The sequence below is a fragment of the Melanerpes formicivorus genome, unplaced genomic scaffold (genome assembly GCF_026170545.1).
Source record: "Melanerpes formicivorus ecotype bairdi unplaced genomic scaffold, bMelFor1.0.p_v2 SCAF_85, whole genome shotgun sequence".
NCBI lineage: Eukaryota > Metazoa > Chordata > Aves > Piciformes > Picidae > Melanerpes > Melanerpes formicivorus.
Window position 1 is genome coordinate 1,916,813 of NW_027142437.1, and position 26,223 is coordinate 1,943,035.

The following is a 26,223-nucleotide window of genomic DNA, read 5'->3' on the forward strand; positions in this document are numbered from 1 at the left end:
CTTTCTCCTCCTGGGCAGCTGAAACCTTCTCTGCTCAAGTTTGTCTCCAGTGCTCCTTGGCTTCTCGCTGTGCAGCACCCACAAGAGCTTGGCCCCCTCCCCTTGACCCCCAGCCCTCAGCTCTTGAGAGACATTGAGCAGATCCCTCTCAGCTTTCTCCTCTCCAGGCTAAACAGCCCCAGGGCTCTCAGGCTCTCTTCCCAGGGGAGATGCTCAAGTCCCCTAAGCATCCTCCTGCCTCTGCCTTGGCCTCTCCCCAGCAGCTCTCTGTCTCTCTTCAGCTGGGGAGCCCCAAACTGGACACAGAGAGAAAGATAACTACATAGGTAAGTAAATAAATAAATAAATGGATGGAATCTTCCACTGAATGAAAGAAAATTCAATACCTTCTACAATCCTGTAATCAATATCTTGGCCAGTACCATAGGACTCTGTCAAATACCTGCAAAAAAAGCAAGATCCAAATATCAGTACCCTTCATGTGTCAGGCTCCCTCAGCTCAACAGGCTTTAGCATGGCTCTGTACCATACCTCCCAATAACTGACTAAAGGAAAAGCATATTGATTACAAGTTCCCAATACCTCTCTCTTTTAAAACAAATGCAATTTGGGGTTGTTAAAACAAAAACATTCTTGCAGACTTCATTTGTTTTTTTTTTTCAGTACTTCAGGACACACAGAGAGTTCCTTTTAGAAATGCAGATGGAAATTGCACTTCTATACAGATATGATGGCTCCAAGTGCCACATCCAATCCCCCCTTGAACACCTCCAGGAGACCTCCACCACCTCCCTGGGCAGCACATCCCAATGGCCAATCTGTCTCTCTGGGAAGAACTTCTTTCTGGGATCAAGCCTGAACCTCCCCTGGCACAGCTTGAGACTGTGTCCTCTTGTTCTGGTGCTGGCTGCCTGGGAGAAGAGACCAACCCCACCTGGCTACAACCTCCCTTCAGGGAGCTGGAGAGAGCAAGAAGGTCTCCCCTGAGCCTCCTCTTCTCCAGGCTAAGCAACCCCAGCTCCCTCAGCCTCTCCTCACAGGGCTGTGCTCCAGACCCCTCCCCAGCTTTGTTGCCCTTCTCTGGACACTTTCCAGCATCTCAACATCTTTCCTACACTGAGGAGCCCAGAACTGGACACAGGACTCCAGGTGTGGCCTAACCAGTGCAGTGTACAGGGACAGAATGACCTCCCTGCTCCTGCTGGCCACACTGTTCCTGATGCAGGCCAGGATGCCATTGGCCTTCTTGGCCACCTGGGCACACTGCTGGCTCATGTTCAGCCTACTATCAACCAGCACCCCCAGGTCCCTCTCTGCCTGGCTGCTCTCAGCCACTCTGACCCCAGCCTGTAGCACTGCCTGGGGTTGCTGTGGCCAATGTGCAGAACCTGGCACTTGGATGTGTTCAATCTCCTGCCCTTGGCCTCTGCCCATCTGTCCAGCCTGTCCAGGTCCCTCTGCAGAGCCTCTCTACCCTCCAGCAGATCAACTCCTGCCCCCAGCTTGGTGTTGACTTCAAACTTACTAATGGTGCAAACTTACTAATGGTGGACTGTATAACCAGAACTCTATCCAGAACTTCTGCTGGGAAGCAGAAGAATAACCTCCTGTATTCCTCAGGAGATGTTTTCCCAGTGCCTGGAGTCTTGGCAGGACCAAAATTAGGATGTCCTCTGTACAAATCATTGCCAGCACCCTGCAGCAATTCACTCAGCTACCAAGGAAAGGCTGCAGAGGGGCAGGGAAGAGAGAGACTGGTATCTGTGACAGCTCTTCATGGGATGTGGAAGATAATCCTGCTGCTGCACATAAACACCAGAGAATACATGATGTCAGGGAAAAGGGAATTAAAGATTTATACAGGGAAACAAGGAAGGGGGGGGGTGGAAGTGGAGTGGATTTACACTGCCTGAACTGTGTTCCCCTGGATATAAGGCCACCTATTATAAGGTAATAAAGGTGAATTTCATGGAGCAGTGCCCTCCAATTACAGTGCTCCAGGGTGGAATAAAACACTTGAAGTGTAGCAACAAGTCAAAACCCATTAGAGATCATATAATGAGAGGAAGCAAGGTTGATAAATATTGGCAATCTGGTCTCCATCTAGTTAATGTAACTGATTTAATATCAGCCATAGATGGACACAAATAAATCCCATTATTCAACCCTTATTCACTGAACCAGGGTAAAATGCACCACAGAATGCCTGCAGCCTTCTCCAAACCAAGAGTTAAAACCCCCTGGACATCCAGCAGACTGAAAAAAGCAAAGCCTAAAGAGAGGGAAAAGAGAGGAATGCACATTTCTGGTCAAACCAAGGGGGAGTGAAAATGCCTCACTTCCATTTTCATGCCCCACAACAGCAGATGTGCAATCCCACAAGGACTGCAGCACAAACCATAATAAGCTGCTGGATGTCACTGCCACTGAGTGTAGGTTTCTGTAGGCAGTGGCCTACATTTCACATGCCAGCATCTCACACAGTGAATTTCTGGGAGCAAGGTGCAGGTAAAAGTAGATAGAATCAGAGAATCAACCAGGTTGGAAGAGACCTCCAGGATCATCCAGTGCAACCTATCACCCAGCACCATCTGAACAACTAAACCATGGCTCCAAGTGCCTCATCCAGGCTCTTCCTAAACACTTCCAGTGATGGTGACTCCACCACCTCCCTGGGCAGCACATCCCAAGGGCCAATCTCTCTCTCTGGGAAGAATTTCTGCCTAACATCCAGCCTGAACCTCCCCTGGCACAACCTGAGACTATGTCCTCTTGTTCTAATGCTGGGTGCCTGGAAGAAGAGACCAACCCCCACCTGGCTACAGCCTCCCTTCAGGGAGTTGGAGAGAGCAAGAAGGTCTCCCCTGAGCCTCCTCTTCTCCAGGCTAAGCAACCCCAGCTCCCTCAGCCTCTCCTCACAGGGCTGTGCTCCAGGCCCCTCCCCAGCTTTGTTGCCCTTCTCTGGACACCTTCCAGTACCTCAATATCTCTCTTGAACTGAGGAGCCCAGAACTGGACACAGGACTCAAGGTGTGGCCTAACCAGTGCTGAGTAGAGGGGAAGAATAACCTCCCTTGACCACCTGGCCACACTACTCCTGATGCAGGCTTCCAAAACCTTCTGAGCTAGTCTGGCAATTTCACCTTGGGGTGGTAGTTCTCTAAATTAGTCTGGGGGGAGGTAATTTTAAGAAGTTTAAGTACATTGAGAGACTTGAAGGTGTCCAGAGAAGGGCAAGGAGGCTGGGGAGAGGCCTTGAGCACAGCCCTGTGAGGAGAGGCTGAGGGAGCTGGGGTTGCTTAGCCTGGAGAAGAGGAGGCTCAGGGGAGACCTTCTTGCTCTCTACAACTCCCTGAAGGGAGGTTGTAGCCATCAGGGAGTTGATTGTTTCTCTCAGGCAACCAGCACCAGAACAAGAGGACACAGTCTCAAGCTGTGCCAGGGGAGGTTTAGGCTGGAGGTGAGGAGAAAGTTCTTCCCAGAAAGAGGAATTGGCCATTGGAATGTGCTGCCCAGGGAGGTGGTGGAGTCCCCATCCCTGGAGATGTTCAAGAGGGGACTGGATGTGGCACTTGGTGCCATGGTTTAGTCATGAGGTCTGTGGTGACAGGTTGGAATTGATGATCTTTGAAGTCTCCTCCAACCTTGGTGATTCTGTGATTTCCACCCACCACGGTCTCTTACTGAATTGTGTCTTAAAGCCTACTGACTTCCTTCCACTTTGCCTCTGTACTGACACAAGAGAGTCACAGAACAACTTTTGGTCTAGAAGCACAACAAACCTCAGAACAAATTTGGTGTTTTCTGTCTTGCCAGCTCCTGATTCTCCAGAGACTATGATGGACTGACTCATCTTCAGCACCTTCATATCCCGGAAGGCTTTATCAGCTGGAAAAGGAAGAACACATCAAACATGGCCAAAATGAGCATGCAGGAGCACTGCAAGCCTTAAGTTAAGCTACAAGGCAGAAATTAAAACATTTTCAGCAACACAAAGTAAATATTTACAGTTGAGTGCATTACAGCTTCAAGCTCTTTCTCCTCAACAGGATCGCAGCTCACAGGAGGTTAGGGGTTGGAAGGGACCTCTGGAGATCTTCCAGTCCAAGCCCCCTGCCAGAGCAGGAGCAGAGAATCCAGCACAGGGCACACAGGAACACATCCAGATGGATCTTGAAAGTCTCCAGAGAAGAATACTCCACAACCTCTCTGGAGAGCCTCTTAACTTGGATCATAGCTGCTCACCCTCCAACCCGGACATGTAGGACCTTAAAATCATTTAAAACAAAGAACTCCAGGTGAGACCCCACCTGGAGCTCTGGGGCCAGCTCTGGAGCCCCTAGTACAGGAAGGATCTGAAGGTGCTGGAAGGTGTCCAGAGAAGGGCCAGGAGGAGGAGCAGAGGGCTGGAGCTGCTCTGCTGTGAGGACAGACTGAGGGAGTTGGGGTTGTGCAGTCTGGAGAGGGGAAGGCTCTGAGGAGACCTAATTGTGGCCTTCCAGTATCTGCAGGGGGCTCCAAGAAAGCTGGGGAGGGACTTTTGAGGGTGTCAGGGAGGGATAGGACTGGGGGGAGTGGAGGAAAACTAGAAGTGGGGAGATTGAGATTGGCTGTGAGGAAGAAGTTGTTCCCCTTAAGGGTGGTGAGAGCCTGGCACAGGCTGCCCAGGGAGGTGGTGGAAGCCTCCTGCCTGGAGGTGTTTGCAGCCAGGCTGGATGTGGCTGCGAGCAACCTGCTGTAGTGTGAGGTGTCCCTGCCCATGGCAGGGGGGTTGGAACTAGCTGATCCTTGAGGTCCCTTCCAACCCTGACAATTCTATGAACTACTCAACTATATCCAGGACAAAACAAACCATAGGCTACCCAAAGCCGACTCTTTTGAATTAAATGTGAGAACACAACAGCAGCCAATTTTACTTCAGCATTGTTTTAAAGGAGAAGGAGCTGGGAGTGCTGGGGGGCAGCAAGGTCTGCATGGGACAGCAATGTGAGCTGGGGGCCAAGAAGGCCAAGGGGATCCTGGGGTGCATTGAGAGGAGTGTGTCCAGCAGACCCAGGGAGGTTCTCTTCCCCTCTACTCTGCCTTGGTGAGGCCACACCTGGGATACTGCATCCAGTTCTGGGCTCAGGAGGAATCAGGATCTGCTGGAGAGAGTTCTGCAGGGGGCTGCAAGGATGCCGAAGGGACTGCAGCACTGCCTGGGGAGGAGAGGCTGAGAGCCCTGGGGCTGTTCAGTCTGGAGAGGAGAAGACTGAGAGGGATCTGATCAATGTCTATCAATAGCTGAGGGCTGGGGGGCTGGAGGGAGGGGACAGGCTCTGCTCACTTGCTCCCTGGGATAGGACAAGGGGCAATGGATGGAAACTGCAGCACAGGAGGTTCCACCTCAACATGAGGAGGAACTTCTGCACTGTGAAGGTCACAGAGCCCTGGAGCAGGCTGCCCAAAGATGTTGTGGAGTCTCCTGCTCTGGAGCCTTCCCAGCCCTGTCTGGATGCATTCCTGTGTGACCTGTGCTGGATTCTATGCTCCTGCTCTGGCAGGGGGCTTGGACTTGAGGATCTCCAGAGGTCTCTTCCAGCCCCTAACATCCAGGAGTAAGGCTGTGAGTACATAGTATCATAGTATCAGTCAGTGTTGGAAGGGACCACAAGGATCATCATGTGCTCTGACAACACAGAAGGCAAAGGAAGTCACTGCACTGAAGGTCAGTGCCAGCCATAACTACATCATTCTTCACTTGCAAAATCTGGGGGGTTTTCATTATTAATTGTTTGTAATGGTTGCAAATTGTCTTCCAACTGCTTAGCCATAAGCCACTGCGGGTGCAGGATGAGCATTACAGGGCTGCTGATCTCCACATCAAGGATGAGAAGATCTGGAAATTTGGGTTCATTTTACACTATTTATGCAATTTCACTAGTGCTAGAGGTGGCAGCTTCCACTGCAAGGCGCTTGCTGCTTGTTTGGGAAGAGAGCAAGGCAGGCTCAGTACTTACCAATAGCAAACACATGAGGTGGCAGCGTCCCCAGTGATCTGCCCTGGTACTTTTTGATAGTGTCTGAAGAGTAAAACTTAGGGATGTCAAAATATGGGTTCACTGCAATGAGGATGTTGGCTACATAGGTCTGTGAAGAAAACAATGAGCAGCAAGTTATTGGCTAGCACCCAACCAGGTGGTTAAGAGCAGCTTTCTATGGCTATTGAAGACCATAGCTTGAGTCTAATAAGGGACATTTGCAATCCCCTCCCAGCTAATGCAGAGGCAAGAGGGGATGTATTTTTAGAGTTCCTCTCATTATCTTCTCAGGACTTCTATCAAATTCTCACAGGACAATTTCCTAACCACTGAGCTGTGGAGCATGTCCTGAATTTGACCTTTCTCCCAATCCCCTCTTGAATTGTTTCCTATTGTCCCAGTTACTGGATAAAGGACAGGACAACCACAGCCTCCTCCTCAGAAGTGAATAAGCTAAGCTCCTGGCTAGCAGAATGCACTTTGCCCCAGTGAGAAGGATGATTTTTCAGTATCTAATGGAAGCAACTCAGCAGGAAGGACTAACAGGATCCTGCCTGGGAACTCAGTAGGAAGGAATAAGAGGATCCTGCCTGGGAACTCGCTCAAGCCAGGCAATAAAAGCATTCAGCCAAGAGAAATTAGCTATGGCTGCTTCCACAGTGAGAAACACTGAATGCAAATGTTCCCTCTCAGAGCAGGAACCAAACCAAGACTGCTCTGCATCTTTCCACAGGATGAGGAAGACTGAAGATAAGCTCTAAGGTTTCTGACCCAAAAAAAACAACCAACCAACTTGTATAGCTTGGTTCTAGCTTGGTTATTCCATACAAGGAGGAACAGATGTCTGAATCAAAAAGCAGCTCCACAGGAAAAGGCCTGAAGGAAAAAATCAGATCAATCCTCACCTTGAATAACCTATTTGGTGTTTTTTTCAATCACTGATCCTCTCCCCAGACAACTGAAATGTGGGCACCATCGTGGTGAGGCACTCAGTGCCAGGGTTCAGTTGATTAGGTGGTGTTGGGGTGACAGGTTGGGCTGGATGATCCAACCTGGTTGGGCTGGATGATCCAACCTGGTTTACTTCTGTGATTCTGGCTGGATCACACAAAACCTTCTGAGATGCTCTTTTCAGCACTCATTTCACTGAAGGCAGGCATTCCTTCCAGAGCTACATTTACTCAACTACTACCATTAGTTTTCCTTCTAACAACAGGTACTGACAGCCAGCATTAAACAAAAAGGACCAAAAATCACTAATTGGGCATTCAGTTTGTATCTTAAACACAGAAGGGAAACATAAACAATTGGTCATTCAATTTGCCTCTGAAAAAGTAAATAATTGGTCATTCATTTTGTATCTGAAAAGCTACAAGGGGAAAAAAAAAATGAACAATTGGTTGTTCAATTTGCATCTTAAAAGTTACAAGGGAATATAAATTGAAGCTTTTTTCCCCCCCTCTCCAGAAAATACACCAGCTCAGGGAAAAATATTAGGAGTGTTTGTTTGTAATGAAGAAAGATTTTATCTTTCTATGAAGAATCAGAGAATTGTCCAGGTCTGAAGGGGCCTCCAAAGGTCATCCAGTCTGACCTCCCCATAGTCAGCAGGGACATCCAAGTGCCAGGTTCTGCACTTTGGCCACAACAACCCCAGGCAGTGCTACAGGCTGGGGTCAGAGTGGCTGAGAGCAGCCAGGCAGAGAGGGACCTGGGGGTGCTGGTCGATGGTAGGCTGAACATGAGCCTGCAGTGTGCCCAGGCGGCCAAGAAGGCCAAAGGCATCCTGGCCTGCATCAGGAACAGTGTGGCCAGCAGGAGCAGGGAGGTCATTCTGCCCCTGGACACTGCACTGGTTAGGCCACACCTCGAGTCCTGTGTCCAGTTCTGGGCCCCTCAGTTTAGGAAAGAGGTTGAGCTGCTGGAAGGTGTCCAGAGAAGGACGACGAAGTTGGTGAGGGGCTTGGAACACAGCCCTGTGAGGAGAGGCTGAGGGAGCTGGGGTTGCTTAGCCTGGAGAGGAGAAGACTCAGGGGTGACCTTAGTGCTCTCTACAACTACCTGAAGGGGTTTGCAGGCAGGCAGAGGTTGGTCTCTTCTCCCAGGCAAGCAGCACCAGAACAAGAGGACATAGTCTCAGGCTGCACCAGGGGAGGTTTAGGCTGGAGGTTAGGAGGAAGTTTTACACAGAGAGAGTGATTGCCCATTGGAATGGGCTGCCTGGGGAGGTGGTGGAGTCACTGTCATTGGAGGTGTTCAGGAGGAGACTTGATGGGGTGCTTGGTGCCATGGTTTAGTTGATCAGATGGTGTTGGGTGATAGGTTGGACTGGATGAGCTCAAGGGTCTGATCCAACCTGGTTAATTCTGTATTCTGTACCCTTGAGGTCCCTTCCAGCCCTGACAATTCCATGCTAAACACATGAAAGGGTTTAACTCTACTTCAGCACAACATGCTACCAAAACCACTGATTATTTCACCACTGACACTTCATCAGAGTGTGTGAAATTGGTTTGCATTATTGCTCTCTGTAGTTCTCTAATAGAGAGAGGCGGGGGGGAAGAGGCAAGGAAGCAAACTCTTCTCTTTCTTGTATTTCACAGCTGTCAGTGTCCCAGCAGATGGTAAGGACAAGCTGTAATTTAGCCAGAATTCATTAAGCACAATTAGGCAATTTGATAGCAATATAAAAGATTAAGCTGGACACCTGAGCTAGGAGGTGTCAAAGGCAGCACCTGCTGGCTTCGTTCAAAATGAATGAAGGGAAGAAACCCATCCTGGGTAGGAGCTCCTCTGCTGGGCAAGCAGCTTACCTCCAGCAAGGGGCCTTGGGGACACTTGGGGAGTGCTAGGGGTGCAGAGCAACAGCCACCAGCTGGAGGGAAAACTATTCCTCTGCCTGGTAAAAAGCAGCTAACATTACAACATGAATCTCATCAAGGTCAGCAAGAGCAAGTGCAGGGCTCTGCACCTGGACTGGATCATAGAATCAGTAAGGTTGGGAAAGACCTCAGAGTTAACCAAGTCCAACCTATCACCCAACAACAGAACAGAACAGAACAGAAGAGAAGAGAAGAGAAGAGAATAGAATAGAACAGAACAGAACAGAATAGAATAGACCAGACCAGAACAAACCAGGTTGGAAGAGACCTTCAAGATCATCACATCCAACCCATCATCCAACACCACCTAATCAACTAAACCATGCAACATCCCCTGACTAACTAAACCCTGGCTCCAAGTGCCACATCCAAGCCTTTCTTGAACACCTCCAGTGATGGTGACTCCACCACCTCCCTGGGCAGCCCATCCCAATGACCAATCTCTCTGTCTGGGAAGAGCTTTCTCCTCACCTCCAGCCTGAACCTCCCCTGGCACAGCTTAAGATTGAAACAATCTTCACTATCCATACAGACAGAGGGGTGAGGTGATAGAAAGCAACCCTGTGGAAAAGGATTTAGGGGTGCTGATGGATGAGAAGCTGGACAGGAGCAGGCAGTGTGAGCTTGCAGCACAGAAGGCAAATCACATCCTGGGCTGCATCAAAAGATGTGTGGCCAGCAGAGCCAGAGAGGAGATTCTGCCACTTGGCTCTGTTCTGCTGAGACCTCACCTGGAGCACTGTGTGCAGCTCTGGAGCCCTCCATACAGGAAGGACATGGAGCTGATGGAGAGGCTCCAGAGGAGGGCCAGGAAAATGATCAGGGGGTTGGAGCAGCTCTGCTACAAGGTCATGCTGAGGGAGCTGGGGGTGTTCAGCCTGGAGAAGAGAAGGCTCCAGCAGAGCTCAGAGCAGCCTGCCAAGACCTGAATGGGGCTGCAAGAAAGATGGAGAGAGACTGTTGGCAAAGGCCTGCAGGGACAGCAGCAGGGACAATGGCTTCAGACTAGTGGAGAGCAGATTGAGATTGGATGTTAGGAAGAAGTTCTTCACTATGAGGGTGGTGGAAGAGTTTGCCCAGGGAGGTGGTTGAGGGCCCTTCCCTGGAGATATTGAAGGTGAGGCTCAACAAGGTCCTGGGCAAGCTGCTCTGGCTGGGGATGTCCCTGCTGACTGCAGGGAGGTCAGACTGGATGAGCTTTGGAGGTGCCTTCTGGCCTGGACCATTCTATGATCAAAAATAAACCCATACAAAACAAAAAGGCAGGTGTAGAACCTGCTCAGCTTCCAGTGTGGCCATCTTCTCTTCTGTGGCTATCAGAGGTTCCAGAGCAGTGGGCAAGACTTTTTGGGCACAGCAGGGAGTACTCACGTAAATTCTGTCCTTGCTGTAGCGAACTTTGATGTTGTGGAGCAGGGTGGCCTCGTTCAGGTACATGAGGGAACCTGCAAGCAAAACACAGACACCACTGAGAGCTCAGAACCACTGTCTTGCACAGCTGAAAAACTAACCCTCAGCATTCAGGAGAACTCTGCTTCCCACCTCTCTGGTTGCAGCTTAATCCCATTTCTTTATGCTCTGTGGAGGCAGAGCTGCTGACTCAGCAGCTGCTTTAGCAGCCACAGACCTGCTCTTCACTGTGCAGCTGGAGCCACAGGAAATTGCTGAATAAAGGCTCAGAACAGGCCCTGCTCTCACCCTCATCTCCCTTTTACCAGCTTCAGATGAACATGGTGTGTCTCTGACCATGCTGGCCTGGAAGCACAGAAACCTGTGCCTACCAGAATCACAGAATCAACCAGGCTGGAAAAGACCTCAGAGAGCATCAAGTCCAACCTATGACCTCAGGCATAACACCTCCTGACAGCTAAACCATGGCTCCAAGTGCCACATCCAAGACTTTCTTGAACACCTCCAGGGATGGGGACTCCACCACCTCCCTGGGCAGCACATCCCAAGGGCCAATCTCTCTTGCTGGGAAGAACTTTCTCCTCACCTCCAGCCTAAACTTCCCCTGGCACAGCTTCAGACTGTGTCCTCTTGTTCTGGGGATGGTTGCCTGGGAGAAGAGACCAACCCCCACCTGGCTACAACCTCCCTTCAGGCAGTTGGAGAGAGCAAGAAGGTCTCCCCTGAGCCTCCTCTTCTGCAGGCTAAGCAACCCCAGCTCCCTCAGCCTCTCCTCACAGGGCTGTGCTCCAGACCCCTCCCCAGCTTTGTTGCCCTTCTCTGGACACCTTCCAGCATCTCAACACCCTATAAGGAGGGACTGAGAGCATTCAGTATTTTATGAAGGTTTTTTTCTTAAGGACTAATGCTGCTGAGCACAATCTATGACAGAGAAGGAAAATAATCTTGGATTTCACAGATCCTGCAGATAAAACTCAACTAGGGAACAAAAAGTGAGAAAAAAATGGGGAAAAGTTTCAAATTCATGTTTTAAGCAGGGAGGATTATTGGACAATGGGTGATATGATATCACAGCTCACAGGATGTCAGGGGTTGGAAGGGACCTCCAAAGATCACCAAGTCCAACCCCCCTGCCAGAGCAGGAGCAGAGAATCCAGCACAGGGCACACAGAACACATCCAGACAGGGCTGGGAAGGCTCCAGAGCAGGAGACTCCACAACCTCTCTGGGCAGCCTGCTCCAGGGCTCTGGGAGCCTCACAGGGCAGAAGTTCCTCCTCCTGCTGAGCTGGAACCTCCTGTGCTGCAGTTTGAATCCATTGCTCCTTGTCCTATCCCAGGGTGCAAGTGAGCAGAGCCTGTCCCCTCCCTCCTGACCCCCAGCCCTCAGCTATTGATAGCCATTGATCAGATCCCTCTCAGCCTTCTCCTCTGCAGACTGCACAGCCCCAGGGCTCTCAGCCTCTCCTCCCCAGGCAGTGCTGCAGTCCCTTCAGCATCCTGGTGGCCTTCCCTTGGACTCTCTCCAGCAGATCCCTGTCCCTCTTGAGCTGGGCAGCCCAGAGCTGGATGCAATATTCCAGGTGAGGTCTCATCAGGGCAGAGTAGAGGGGGAGGAGAACCTCCCTGGCTCTGCTGGACACACTCCTCTCAATGCACCTCAGGACCCCCTTGGCCTTCTTGGCCCCCAGGGCACATTGCTGTCCCATGCAGACCTTGCTGCCCCCCAGCACTCCCAGCTCCTTCTCCTTGGGGCTGCCCTCCAGCAGATCACCTCCCAGCTGTGCTGCTGCAGTTTATTCTTCCTTCCCAGGTGCAGGACTTCTCCTTCACTTCTCCTTGATCTCATTCCAAACTTCAGTTCCCTGACTGGGCCACTTTGGAGCCAGGACATCTCAGCAAAATCACTGTGGCAGGCCCACAACTTAAATACCTTGTTCCCTGCCAGGGAACACAGACAGCAGCTCTGCAGAGCTTCAACACACACAACGTTGGCAGAACACAAGGTCTCATCTCTTTGTTCTTCATGGAGCAGCTGGATTTCCTCTCATGGGATATAAATACTAACCTAAAACAGGAATCACCTGAACAACTTTCAAAGCCTTAGCCAAAAAGTCCACCTCAAAGCTCCTTCACCAGGCAGCACTTTTGTGTCCAGATCCCTGAGACCTCTTTTCCTTTTCCAATGGCCCTGATTCCTGCCTCCAGTTTTGAGAAGGATATCTTAAGATTCATGTTCAACTCCCTGCAATTACACAGGCATGATGAGAAACAACTACCTGAAAGGGAGGTTGTAGCCAGCTGGGGGTTGGTCTCTTCTCCCAGGCACCCAGCACCAGAACAAGAGGACACAGTCTCAAGCTGTGCCAGGGGAGGTTTAGGCTGGAGGGGAGGAGAAAGTTCTTCCCAGAGAGAGAGATTGGTCATTGGGATGTGCTGCCCAGGGAGGTGGTGGAGTCACCATCCCTGGAGGTGTCCAAAAAAGGCTTGGATGTGGCACTTGGAGCCATGGTTTAGTTAGTCATGAGGTGTTAGGTGTTAGGTCATAGGTTGGACTTGCTGATCTCTGAGGTCTTTTCCAACCTGGTTGATTCTATGAAAGAGGTAACTGCTGCTGCTGCTGCTAAAGCAGCTAATTCTTTTGCTGCACAGTAAGAGACACAGGTAACCTCCTTAGGGCTCAATGCAGTTGACTCTGCAGCAGTTTGGAGACAATCCTACCTCTCTGAAACTGCGTTACAGTTGTGTGTGGAAATCATCTGTCACAGCACCACTGTATCACAGCACATCAGAGGTTGGGAGGGACCTCAAGAGGTCATTGAGCCCAAGCTCCCCCTGCCACAGCAGGATCACTTAGGGCATGCATCCAGGAATGCATCCAGGTGGGTTTTGAAGGTCTCCAGAGAAAGAGACTCCACAACCTCTCTGGGCAGCCTGTTTCAGTGCTCTGTTACCCTCACTTAGGCTTAGACTTCCTCTAAAATGTCCAGCTGAAAACTAAACATCACAATGAATTATGGTTCAACTGGGCTCACTTTCAGAAGTTTAAAGAACAAGTGAAGATCATACATAGGGTGCTGGAGCATCTCTCCTCTGGGGACAGGCTGAGGGAGTTGGGGCTGCTCAGTTTGGGGAAGAGAAGGCTCTGAGGAGACCTAATTGTGGCCTTCCAGTATCTGCAGGGGGCTCCAAGAAAGCTGGGGAGGAACTTGTGAGAGTGTCAGGGAGGGATAGGACTGGGGGAGATGGAGCATAATAGAATTGGGTAGATTGAGATTGGCTGTGAGGAAGAAGTTGTTGCCCATGAGGGTGGTGAGAGCCTGGCACAGGCTGCCCAGGGAGGTGGTGGAAGCCTCCTGCCTGGAGGGTTTTAAGGCCAGGCTGGATGTGGCTGTGAGCAACCTGCTGTGGTGTGAGGTGTCCCTGCCCATGGCAGGGGGGTTGGAACTGGCTGAACCTTGAGCTCCCTTCCAACCCTGACAATTCTGTGATTCAGTGAAATTCAAGCAAAGAAGCCAAGCAAAGACTACAAGGAAGAAAGAGGAAGCTTGTAAGGAAACAAAACTCTCTTCTAAACACAGTGTTTTCAGGTGCACAATTCAGGTTTGAATTCATAACTCACAGTTATCTTCCACATCCTTTTTGCTGTCCTCTTCTGCAGGAAACACTTGATTGATGGCAGCCTGGAAAGTCTGTTGGGCAAAAAAAATATTAACACTGTCAGATTCCTATAAAAACAAGAAACCAGAGTTCAAAGATGTCTGCTGTGACAACAGAAGTGAGAGCACTGAGCTGGGCATGGTGTAAAAGGAAGCTGCCAGCTTTGTACTTCAGCACTGGAAATGCTGCTGAGTTACTGGATGCAGACAGGAGCTTCAAAAGCAGCTCTGCCAGCAGAGCCAGAGAGGGGATTCTGCCACTTGTCTCTGCTCTGCTGAGACCTCACCTGGAGCACTGTGTGCAGCTCTGGAGCCCTCAATACAGGAAGGACCTGGACCTGATGGGGAGGGTCCAGAGGAGGGCCAGGAAAATGCTCAGGGGCTTGGAGCAGCTCTGTCTATGAGGACAGGCTGAGGGAGCTGGGGGTGTGCAGCCTGGAGAAGAGAAGGCTCCAGGGAGACCTCAGAGCAGCCTGCCAGGAGCTGAAGGGGCTGCAAGAAGGCTGCAGAGAGACTGTTTGCAAAGGCCTGCAGGAACAGCAGCAGGGACAAGGACTTCAAAGTAGAGCAGAGCAGATTGAGCTTGGATGTGAGGAGTAAGTTCTTTACCATGAGCATGGTGGAACCCTGGCACAGTTTGCCCAGGGAGATGGTTGGGGCCCCATCCCTGGAGATGTTCAAGGTGAGGCTGGACAGGGCAACCTTATCTAGCTGAGGATGTCCCTGCTGCCTGCAGAGGGGTGGGACTGGATGACCTTCTGAGGTGCCTTCCAATCCAGACTGGGTGCCATGGCTTAGTTGATGAGATGGTGTTGGGTGATAGGTTGGACTTTGATGATCTCTGAGGTCTTTCCCAACCTGGTTAATTTCTATTCTATTCTAATCTATTCTATCCTATCCTATCCCATCCCATTCCATTCCATCCTATCCTATCCCACTCCATTCCATCCTATCCTATTCCATCCTATCCTATTCTATTCCATTCCATCCTATCCTATCCTATCCCATCCTATCCTATTCTATTCCATCCTATCCTATCCTATTCCATCCTATCCTATCCTATTCCATCCTATCCTATCCTATTCCATCCTATTCCATTTACCTCACAACACTACCTTATAAAGCTGCAGCCACTGTAAGAGATGTGTTTTTATTGCAACAATAGCTGATGCTCATTTCCAAGCCTGCATGCCAGACTGTCACACTGTGTAACACAAAAACAAGATTCAACCCCCCCCAAAACCCAGTACTGCAAAGGGATCAGCAATGGAGGAGGGGCCACAGCTTCCTCAGTTTTGCCAAGGTGCCTGAAGAGTAAAAGGCAGATGATGAGTTCAGCCAAAGGACTGTGCTGTCATTATCATGGATTCACAGCATGGTTTGGTGTTGGATGGGACCTTGAAGAGCATCTGGCTCCAAGCCCCTTGTAGCCATCAATTATCCTAAATCACCTGCTCGGCACCCTGCCTTTGAGTGGCAGGAATCAGATCAGGCTTTAAAAGCTGCCTTTAAAAGTTGTGGTCTTGATATTTGTGAATGTGCACTGCAGATTCACAGGATGGTTTGGGTTGGAAGGGAACTTAAAGTTCATCCAGTTCCAACCCCCACTGTCATGGGCAGGGACACTGCCACCAGCCCAGGCTGCTCAAGGCCTCATCCAGCCTGGCCTTGAACACCTGCAGGGAGAGGGCATCCACAACCTCCCTGGGCAGCCTGTACCAGTGTCTCACCACCTTCATTGTGAAGAGTTCCTAATATACAGGGAGTTGGTCTCTTCTCCCTGGCAATCAGCACCAGCACAAGAGGACACAGTCTCAAGCTGTGCCAAGGGAAGTTTAGGCTGGAGGTGAGGAGAAAGTTCTTCCCAGAAAGAGTAATTGACCACTGGAATGTGCTGCCCAGGGAGGTGGTGGAGTCCCTGCCCCTGGAGGTGTTCAAAAAAAGGCCTGGATGTAGCACTTGGAGCCATGGTTTAGGTGTCATGAGGTGTTGGGTGATAGGTTGGACTTGATGATCTCTGAGGTCTTTTCCAACCTGGTTGATTCTGTGATTCTATGATCCCTTCAGGTACTGGAAATCTGCTATAAGATCTCCCCAGAACCTTTCTCTTCTCCAGGCTGAACAGCCCCAGCTCCTGCAGCCTGGCCCTGGAGGGAAGGTTCTTCAGCTCTCTGATCAGCTTTGTGGCTCTCCTCTGGACCTCCTCCACTCTGTGTGGTTTCAAAGCATTCCTACTTAAAATATTATCGTAGTATCAGTCAGGGTTGGAAGGGACCACAAGGATCAGCTAGTTCCAAGCCCCCTGCCATGGGCAGGGACACCCCACACTACATCAGCCTGGCCAGAGCCTCAGCCAGCCTGGCCTTAAACACCTCCAGGGACAGGGCCCCAACCACCTCCCTGCACAACCCATTCCAGGGCTTCACCACTCTCATGGGGAAGAACTTCCTCCTCCCCTCCAGCCTCAATCTCCCCACCTCCAGCTTCATTCCATTCCCCCTAGTCCTATCACTACCTGAGATCCTGAGCAGTCCTTCCCCAGCCCTCCTGTAGCCCCCTTCAGATACTGGAAGGCCAGTTCAATGTTCATGTTCATCTTCAATGGGCAGCCTCTGTATCCCCAAATGCTCAGCTTTGGCTGTTGGTGGTTGTTGGCTTTTCCTCTTCAACAAATCACTCCAAAGAGTCAAGTAAGACCTTCCTTCTACCTTCATACCCCAGTTACACACAGCAGTCACTTAGCAAGCAGCCAGGTCTGACCAGAAACACTCACAACCCAAGCAATTCTGTTTTATCTTTACCCTGCAAAGCTTTACAATTTCTACTGCTGGTAAAAGGAAGGGAGAAGATCCCAGCAGGCACAGATCACAGCTGCTGCACAAAAACATCCTTATGGGAGGAGGCAGGTTTGCAGTGCTACTTTCTTTTGTTTCCCTCTAGTAATGGCTTGTCTGAGCCAGAGATGAATGAACAAAACCCCTCCTGTGCCAACTAAACACCACCACTGCCATGCTGCTGCAAGCAGCCTCTCCTTTTCCTCCTGGACATGGAGACAAGAAGTCTGGCCTCATATTTGAACAGGCAACCAACTGCATCTAAAGAATGACCTCAATAAACAGACTTGTTTGCTTCTTCCACGTTGCTCACAGTGTGTTGGTCCCAGGAGACACAGCTCACAGGGAAGCTGAGGAGATAGTGACTTTGTTTCAGGCCCCTGGAGTGGGCTGCCCAGGGAGGTTCTTCACAAGGCAGACAGAGAATGGTTCTTCTGATGAAAAACAACTGCTTGACTTGTCCCAGAACATTCATGTGAGGCTCCACAACTTCACATGCACACATCAACCCATCATCAATTCACTGCAAATACTAAAGCATTAAAGTAAGTCTGTATCTGTTTATAGCTAACCTCACTTGCTTGGGCATTGAGGGAATACAGAACTGCCTGCCAGCAAGTAAGCTCTTCTGCAAGACCTGCCTCTTAGCCTCTTTGCAATGAAGGCAACAACTTTTGGTCTTTTGTGGATGGCAGCAATTTTCCTACTGGCTTGCCCCAGTGTCTTCCAGCAGGGGCAGAGCACTGCAGGGCTTTGCTCTTCCTCTCAAGGTGATGCACTACAACTCAAAGCTATAGAGGAGGACAGCCACTGGGATGTGCTGCCCAGGGAGGTGGTGGAGTCACTATCACTGGAAGTGTTTGAGAAGAGCCTGGATGAGGCCCTTGGTGCCATGGTTTGGTTGATTAGATGGTGTTGGGTGAGAGGTTGGACTCAGAATCATAGAATTAATAAGGTTGGAAAAGACCTCAAAGATCACCAAGTCCAACCTGTCACCCAACACCCCATGACTGCTAAACCATGACTCCAAGTGCCACATCCAAGCCTTTCTTGAACACCTCCAGGGATGGGGACTCCACCACCTCCCTGGGCAGCACATCCCAGTGGCCAATTACTCTTGCTGGGAAGAACTTTCTCCTCACCTCCAGCCTGAACTTCCCCTGGCACAGCTTCAGACTGTGTCCTCTTGTTCTGGTGCAGGGTGCCTGGGAGAAGAGACCAACCCCCACCTGGCTACAGCCTCCCTTCAGGGAGTTGCAGAGAGCAAGAAGGTCTCCCCTGAGCTCCTCTTCTCCAGGCTAAGCAACCCCAGCTCCCTCAGCCTCTCCTCACAGGGCTGTGCCCCAGACCCCTCCCCAGCTTTGTTGCCCTTCTCTGGACAGGTTCAAGTGTCTCAATGTCCTTCTTAAACTGAGGGGCCCAGAACTTGAAGATCTCAAAGGCCTTTTCCAACCTGGTTAATTCTGCATGCTGTACAGCAGACATCACATGAGAGCTCTTGCAGTTTACATCTCCATGGACAGCCAGCCACAAATTCCAGCTGCTTTTGAAGTGGGAAAGGCTAAAAATGCCTCAGAGCAGAGCTAATTGCTGCCAGTCAGAGAACTGTAACTCTGTGATATCCTTTCCCTGCAAAGTTATCATCAAGTATGCCATGGGCAGCCAAAATATTTTGTCATCCCCTTATCAGGACCTAATGCAGATAAAATGCACACAGGGACCTTTCCTATGGGCAGTGGAGCTGCTTGATGACCTCCATCAGACCAAACTCCTCTTAAATAGCCTTTATCAGAGCTTGGTGGAGCCATGGAGGACCAGGATGTCTTCCCCCACCTCAGAAAGTTGCCAGCTGCTACTCAGAGCTACAGCAGGGGCAGAGATCCTCCCCCTCTTTCCCTCCCTCTCACAACAGAGCAGTCAGACCATGTTAGCACCAGCATTTGCTCCCAAGTTTGTCAGTGATAGAGTCCTATCTCCTTGGCTAAAGATGTATGTGAACACAACAGATCAAGTTGTAACTCCTTGGCTACAGAGCACAGTAGATCAAGGCCTGTCCCCTTGGCTAGAGATACTTTTGGGCACAGCAGCTGCCCACAGAATCAGTTCCTTGTGCATGGAACAGTGGAAAAGTTTAGGAGGAGTGTGAGCAGCTTCCTGGAAACCTAACTTCACTTCTTGTGCTCATCTGCTGACCTGCAGCCCAAGTTCATCCACTGACAAAGCCAGGCTTCCCCCCCCCAAGGAGAGGGGACATGACATCCAGCTCGTTCTCTAGACTTTGCATGCACCTCTGAGGCTTCAGCAGTTCATGGACCTACAGCCAGCCACACCAGCTCTATCCCAGGTGAGGAAGAGCTTCCTCAAGGTCCTCACCACTCTGCCCCCTGATTTAAGAGCCATTTCAGTGTCCTCCTCCAGTTCTTTTCCCCTGAAGGGTGAATTTTGAATGGCTTCCTAGAACAGAAACAGCAAAACAACTCAGCAAGGTGGAGACAGCTGCTCTGAGAGCAGGCACGTTCCTGTGGGGCTGCAGAGCAGAGCAGGAACCTTGGCTCCAAATCCACCAACACAGAACCTCACTCCTGTATGTCACCCTGCTGCCTCATGGCAAGTGATCAGCTGTGATGCAGGTAAGGGGAGAGGGGAGGAGAGGAGGAGGAGGAGGAGGAGGGGAGAGGAGGAGGAGGAGGAGAGAGGAGGAGGAGGAGGAGAGAGGAGGAGGAGGAGGAGAGAGGAGGAGGAGGAGGAGAGAGGAGGAGGAGGAGGAGAGAGGAGGAGGAGGAGGAGAGAGGAGGAGGAGGAGGAGAGAGGAGGAGGAGGAGGAGAGAGGAGGAGGAGGAGGAGAGAGGAGAAGGAGGAGGAGAGAGGAGGAGGAGGAGGAGAGAGGAGGAGGAGGAGGGGAGAGGAGGAGGAGGAGGGGAGAGGAGGAGGAGGAGGGGAGAGGAGGAGGAGGAGGGGAGAGGAGGAGGAGGGGAGAGGAGGAGGAGGGGAGAGGAGGAGGAGGGGAGAGGAGGAGGAGGAGGAGGAGGGGAGAGGAGGAGGAGGGGAGAGGAAGAGGAGGAGGAGGGGAGAGGAGGAGGAGGAGGAGGAGGGGAGAGGAGGAGGAGGAGGAGGGGAGAGGAGGAGGAGGAGGAGGAGGGGTGAGGAGGAGGAGGAGGAGGGGAGAGGAGGAGGAGGAGGAGGAGGGGAGAGGAGGAGGAGGAGGAGGGGAGAGGAGGAGGAGGAGGAGGAGGGGTGAGGAGGAGGAGGAGGAGGGGAGAGGAGGAGGAGGAGGAGGAGGGGAGAGGAGGAGGAGGAGGAGGGGAGAGGAGGAGGAGGAGGAGGGGAGAGGAGGAGGAGGAGGGGAGAGGAGGAGGAGGAGGGGAGGAGGAGGAGGAGAGAGGAGGAGGAGGAGGAGAGAGGAGGAGGAGGAGGAGAGAGGAGGAGGAGGGGAGAGGAGGAGGAGGAGGAGGGGAGAGGAGGAGGAGGGGAGAGGAGGAGGAGGGGAGAGGAGGAGGAGGAGGAGGGGAGAGGAGGAGGGGAGAGGAGGAGGGGAGAGGAGGAGGGGAGAGGAGGAGGGGAGAGGAGGAGGGGAGAGGAGGAGGGGAGAGGAGGAGGGGAGAGGAGGAGGGGAGAGGAGGAGGGGAGAGGAGGAGGGGAGAGGAGGAGGGGAGAGGAGGAGGGGAGAGGAGGAGGGGAGAGGAACAAAACCCAACCACACACACACACACACACAAACCACCCCAACACCACAACAGACTTGGCCTGAAACTGACCTTTGGACATTCTGATCCTTGCTTTCAAAGTATCCCTTTATACTTAGCACAGGAAAATACCTTCCTGGCTGTTCACAGCATGCCAGGGCAGGTGCCCCAGAAAGTCCTCCACCACCCTTCAGAAGTGGCACAGAGCCAGAGGGTGCCTCTGACCCCTCTGCAGGGGGTAGCCAGTGAGTGCCTGCAGCACCACACACCTCACCAAGGCCTGCCAGAAACTCAGCACTGCTGAGGCCCCAGGAAAGCAGGACCTGAAGGGGGCTGGGGAGGGGGTTTATAGGGTGTGAGGGAGTGATAGGAGTGGGGGGAATAGAGCAAGAACTAGAAATGGGGAGATGCAGATTGGCTGTGAGGAAGAAGTTGTTCCCCATGAGGGTGGTGAGAGCCTGGCACAGGCTGCCCAGGGAGGTGGTGGAAGCCTCCTGCCTGGAGGTGTTGAAGACCAGGCTGGATTGGGCTCTGAGCAACCTGATCTAGTGGAAAGTGTCCCTGCCATGGCAGGAGGGTTGGAACTGGATGCTCCTTGAGGTTCCTTCCAGCCCTATGATAAATGTCTGCCCTCCACCTGCACAGAGGTGCAAGAAGGGTCCTGGGATGGCATCTCAGGCATCTCAGGCCTGCATTAGGAACAGTGTGGCCAGAGGAGCAGGGAGGTCGTTGTGCCCTGTGCTCTGCATTCTGTTACTCATGTGTTGTCCCTGGAGGTATCATAGTATCAGTCAGGGTTGGAAGGGACCACAAGGATCAGCTAGTTCCAACCCCCCTGCCATGGGCAGGGACACCCCACACTAGATCAGCCTGGCCAGAGCCTCAGCCAGCCTGGGCTTAAACACCCCCAGGGACAGGGCCTCAACCCCCTCCCTGGACAACCCATCCCAGGGCTTCACCACTCTCATGGGGAAGAACTTCCTCCTCCCCTCCAGCCTCAATCTCCCCACCTCCAGCTTCATTCCATTAAGTGGAATGAACCCAACCCAAAAGGCTTGGATGTGGCACTGGGAGCCATGGCTTGGTTGTCAGGAGGGGTTAGGTATTAGGTCAGAGGTTGGACTTGATGCTCTCTGAGGTCTTTTCCAACCTGGGTGATTCTATGGTGCTAATGACAAGTGGCTGCCTTTCTGCCCACCTCCATCCCTGTACCATGCAGCTTCTGGTGGGACACGAGCCAGGGCTGCCAGCCCTGCCCCCCCCAGTGCAACTGGGAGCCTGTTCTCAGGGCAGTGCTCCAGCCCTAGGTGGTTCCACACTCATTAGCAAAGCATTCTCCAGTTTCCCTGCTCTCTGTCCAGCCCTGGCATTCATCAGCACTGCAAGCTGAGGCTCTGGCTTTCAGGGAGCAGCTCCCAGCTGTAACACATGCATCCCCTGTCTGATAACAAGCTCCTGCAGCTTGGGTTACTCCTCTTTGTGTGGGGCAGGCTGGGTGACTGATCCCCAGCTCTGCTGAGGCAACCCAGCCTCCCTTCGGAAATGTAGATGCTGTTACTGACTCTGTGTGAGCTGTGCTACCCAGAACTGCCACTGATGGTCTGCACATAAGTGGGGATGCAGGAAGAGTGGGGCCAGCACAAGAGTGGGGCCAGCACAAGAGTGGGGCCAGCACAAGAGTGGGGCCAGCACATCCAGGGAGGTTCTCCTCCCTCTCTGCTCTGCCCTGCTGAGACCTCACCTGGAATACTGCATCCAGCTCTGGGCTGCCCAGTTCAAGAGGGATGTGCTGGAGAGAGTCCAAGGGAGGGCTACAAGGATGATTGAGGGACTACAGCACTGCCTGGTGAGGAAAGGCTGAGAGCCCTGGGGCTGTTCAGTCTGGAGAGGAGAAGGCTGAGAGGGATCTGATCAATCTTTATAAATATCTGAGGGCTGGGGGGCAGGAGGGAGGGGACAGGTTCTGCTCAGCTGCACTCTGGGATAGGACAAGGAGCAATGGATTCAAACTGCAGCCCAGGAGGTTGCAGCTCAGCATGAGGAGGAACTTCTGCCCTGGGAGGCTCCCAGAGCCCTGGAGCAGGCTGCCCAGAGAGGTTGTGGAGTCTCCTGCTCTGGAGCCTTCCCAGCCCTGCCTGGATGTGTTCTGTGTGCCCTGTGCTGGATTCTCTGCTCCTGCTCTGTCAGAGGGCTTGGTCTGGATGATCTCCAGAGGTCCCTGCCACCCCCTAACATCCTGTGAGCTGTGATCCTGTGAACCTGTGTCAGCCATCTGCCTTCACCCAGCCTGGACTGGGTTATCTTGGTTTCACAACACAAAGCAATCCATGGCCACGCTGCTCTCAGGTCCTCCACCACTCTGCCACTGCTTGCTCCTGTCCTGAAAACTTTCCACTGCCTCCTCCTGAAGGTGGATCAGTTCCCTGACCTCATTTGCTGTGTCACACAGCCCAGCAGGCAGAGCTGATGGGGTGTCACTGCAGCACCAGAGCTGGCTGGGGGTGGAGAGGGGAGGGAGCGTGCTAGGGCAGGATGGAACTGCAGCCTTGCAGCATTTACTGCAGCTGTGCACAAGGGATTTTATGAGGGACCATTCAGTGATATAAAAGGCAATAATCCCATCCATGCACACACATCTCCTGCCCAGCCTGTGATCTCTGGGAGGCTCCCAGTGCCTACCAAGGATCCAGCTGACATGTTAATGACCCAGATTAAAAAATAATCACAAGCTACACTGCCCAGCTATGTTTACCAGATCAGGTTGCTCTTCTCCTCCCTGTAATTAGCATGGGCAGCTCTGGAGCTGCTGCAGCACTCTTCCTTCTTGCACAGCACTTCTCAATGAGCACTTCAAGTAAACAAAGTTGATAATCATAGTTCAGGCTGGAAGGGATCTCCACAGCTCATCCAGTCTGACCTCCCCACACTCAGCAGGGACATCCCCAGCTACAGCAGGTTGCCCTGAGCCCTGTCCAGCCTCACCTTGAACACCTCCAGGGATGGAGCCCCAACCATTTCCCTGGGCAACCTGTGCCAGGGTTCCACCACCCTCATAGTGAGGAACTTCTTCCACATATCCAACCTAAATCTGCTTTGCTATAGTTTGAAGCCACTGTCCCTGGTCCTGTCCCTGCAGGCCTTTGCAAAGAGTCCATCCTCCCTGCAGCCCCCTTCAGCTCCTGGCAGGCTGCTCTCAGGTCTCTCTGGAGCCTTCTCTTCTCCAGGCTGAACACCCCCAGCTCCCTCAGCCTGTCATAGTATCACAGTATCAGTCAGGGTTGGAAGGGACCACAAGGATCAGCTAGTTCCAACCCCCCTGCCATGGGCAGGGACACCCCCACACTACATCAGCCTGGCCAGAGCCTCAGCCAGCCTGGCCTTAAACACCTCCAGGGACAGGGCCCCAACCACCTCCCTGCACAACCCATTCCAGGGCTTCACCACTCTCATGGGGAAGAACTTCCTCCTCCCCTCCAGCCTCAATCTCCCCACCTCCAGCTTCATTCCATTCCCCCTAGTCCTATCACTGCCTGAGATCCTGAGCAGTCCCTCCCCAGCCTTCCTGTAGGCCCCCTTCAGATACTGAAAGTCCGGGGAGCAGAGCTGCTCCAAGTCCCTGATCATCTTTGTGACCCTCCTCTGGAGCCTCTCCATCAGCTCCAGGTCCTTGCTGTGCTGAGGGCTCCAGAGCTGCACACAGCCCTGCAGGGGAGGTCTCAGCAGAGCAGAGCCAAGTGCCTGCTTCTATTTCCAGCATTACTTTCTGTTTCTAAGGAAAGCAAAACCAACTTCCTCTCCAAGCTGCTGGGAGAAAACCCAAGCCTTTGAACATTCCCCAAAAGGAAAGGCTGCTGCATCACCTTGTGACCTTACAGACTGAGGGAGCTGGGGCTGTTCAGTCTGGAGAAGAGAAGGCTCCAGGTGACCTCATTGTGGCCTTCCAGGATCTGCAGGGGGCTACAGGAAGGCTGGGGAGGGACTGCTCAGGATCTCAGGCAGTGATAGGACTAGGGGGAATGGAATGAAGCTGGAGGTGGGGAGATTGAGGCTGGAGGGGAGGAGGAAGTTCTTCCCCATGAGAGTGGTGAAGCCCTGGAATGGGTTGTCCAGGGAGGTGGTTGGGGCCCTGTCCCTGGAGGTGTTTAAGGCCAGGCTGGCTGAGGCTCTGGCCAGGCTGATCTAGTGTGGGGTGTCCCTGCCCATGGCAGGGGGGTTGGAACTAGCTGATCCTTGTGTTCCCTTCCAACCCTGACTGATGCTATGATACTATGATACTATGACCTGTGACAAGGCATGCTCTACTGCCATGTGCTCTGCTGCAGCTGGCATGAAAACAAACCCAAGAAGTTACCAAAGCCATCTTGCCTTTTCCATACTTGAAGCTAGAGAAAGGAGAAAATAGTTAGAAAAGGTGCAGGGTGGTGGGATGGCAAAGAATGGATCTAAGCTGGGAAAGAGCAGAATGATGCTGGAGATCAGGAAAACATTATTTACAGTGAGGGTGGGGAGAGCCTGGCACAGGCTGCCCAGGGAGGCTGTGGCTGCCTCCTCCCTGGAGGTGTTCAAGGCCAGGCTGGATGAGGCCTCAAGCAACCTGGGCTGGTGGGAGGTGTCCCTGCCCATGGCAGGGGGGTTGGAACTGGATGACCTTTAAAGTCCTTTCCAACCCAAAGCATTCTATGAATCCATGGTAATGACAGCACAGTCCTTTGGCTGAACTCATCATCTGCCTTTTACTCTTCAGGCACCTTGGCAAAACTGAGGAAGCCAAAGTTGAGGCTGCTCAGCCTGGAGAAGAGAAGGTTCTGGGGAGACCTTATAAAAGCTTTCCAGCACCTGAAGGGATCATAGTATCACAGTATCAGTCAGGGTTGGAAGGGACCACAAGGATCAGCTAGTTCCAACCCCCCTACCGTCCTGCAAGACAGCTCACAAGGGCTTGTTAAGATAGGATGAGAGGGAATGGATTGAAGCTTGAAGAGGGCAGATTGAGACTGGAGATCACAGAAATTCTTCCCCATGAAGGTGGTGAGACACTGGCACAGGCTGCCCAGGGAGGCTGTGGCTGCCTCCTCCCTGGAGGTGTTCAAGGCCAGGCTGGATGAGGCCTTGAGCAACCTGGGCTGGTGGCAGTGTCCCTGCCCATGGCAGTGGGAGCTGGAACTCGATGATCTTTAAGATCCCTTCCAACCCAAACCACCCTGTCAATCTGCAGCACACATTCACAGATATCAAGACCACAGCTTCTAAAGACAGCTTGTAAAGGCTGATCAAAAGCAGGGTGTTGAACAGGTGATTCAGGATAATTGATGGCTCCAAGGTGCTTCCTGCAGGAGCTGACATTTCCTTACGACACACTGAGCCTGAACCATGCCTCCAGAAGTGCTGAGAGGCTGGAACACAGCACTGAGGGTGAGCTAAGGCTTCATTTCCCAAGTGGCATTCACTTCACCTTGCATTGGATGTAGCCATTGCACAGGATCTTTGTTGGACATCATGTCACTTCTCACCACACATGAGGCAAGAGGATCCATCTCTCAATCTTCACCAAGCTAACAGTGAGATCTCTGACCTAAGCCACAGCCCAGCACACCCTGGGGGACACTCTGTGCTTGTAAGGGAAGAGAGTGTCCACAACAGAGTCTCAGCCAGTCTCTTAGTCAGGAAAATTAGCACTGAATCAGAGAAACACTCAGGTTGGAAAAGACCCTCAGGATCATCAAGCCCAACCCAGAA

General features: G+C 52.2%; 1 protein-coding gene across 6 annotated transcripts in view; it reads right to left on the reverse strand.

Annotated features, from left to right (window-relative positions):
• The window catches only part of MYO6 (myosin VI), a 158,836-nt gene that overhangs the window by 86,966 nt on the left and 45,647 nt on the right, over positions 1–26,223 (reverse strand). For all 6 annotated transcript variants that reach the window (XM_068165176.1, XM_068165174.1, XM_068165177.1 and 3 more), the window contains exons 3-7: positions 13,934–14,003; positions 10,274–10,347; positions 6,000–6,129; positions 3,783–3,888; positions 387–442 (exon numbers count right to left, since the gene is read on the reverse strand). In XM_068165176.1, the coding sequence (XP_068021277.1) occupies positions 387–442; positions 3,783–3,888; positions 6,000–6,129; positions 10,274–10,347; positions 13,934–14,003 (436 nt within the window). The remainder of the gene's footprint in view (positions 1–386; positions 443–3,782; positions 3,889–5,999; positions 6,130–10,273; positions 10,348–13,933; positions 14,004–26,223) is intronic.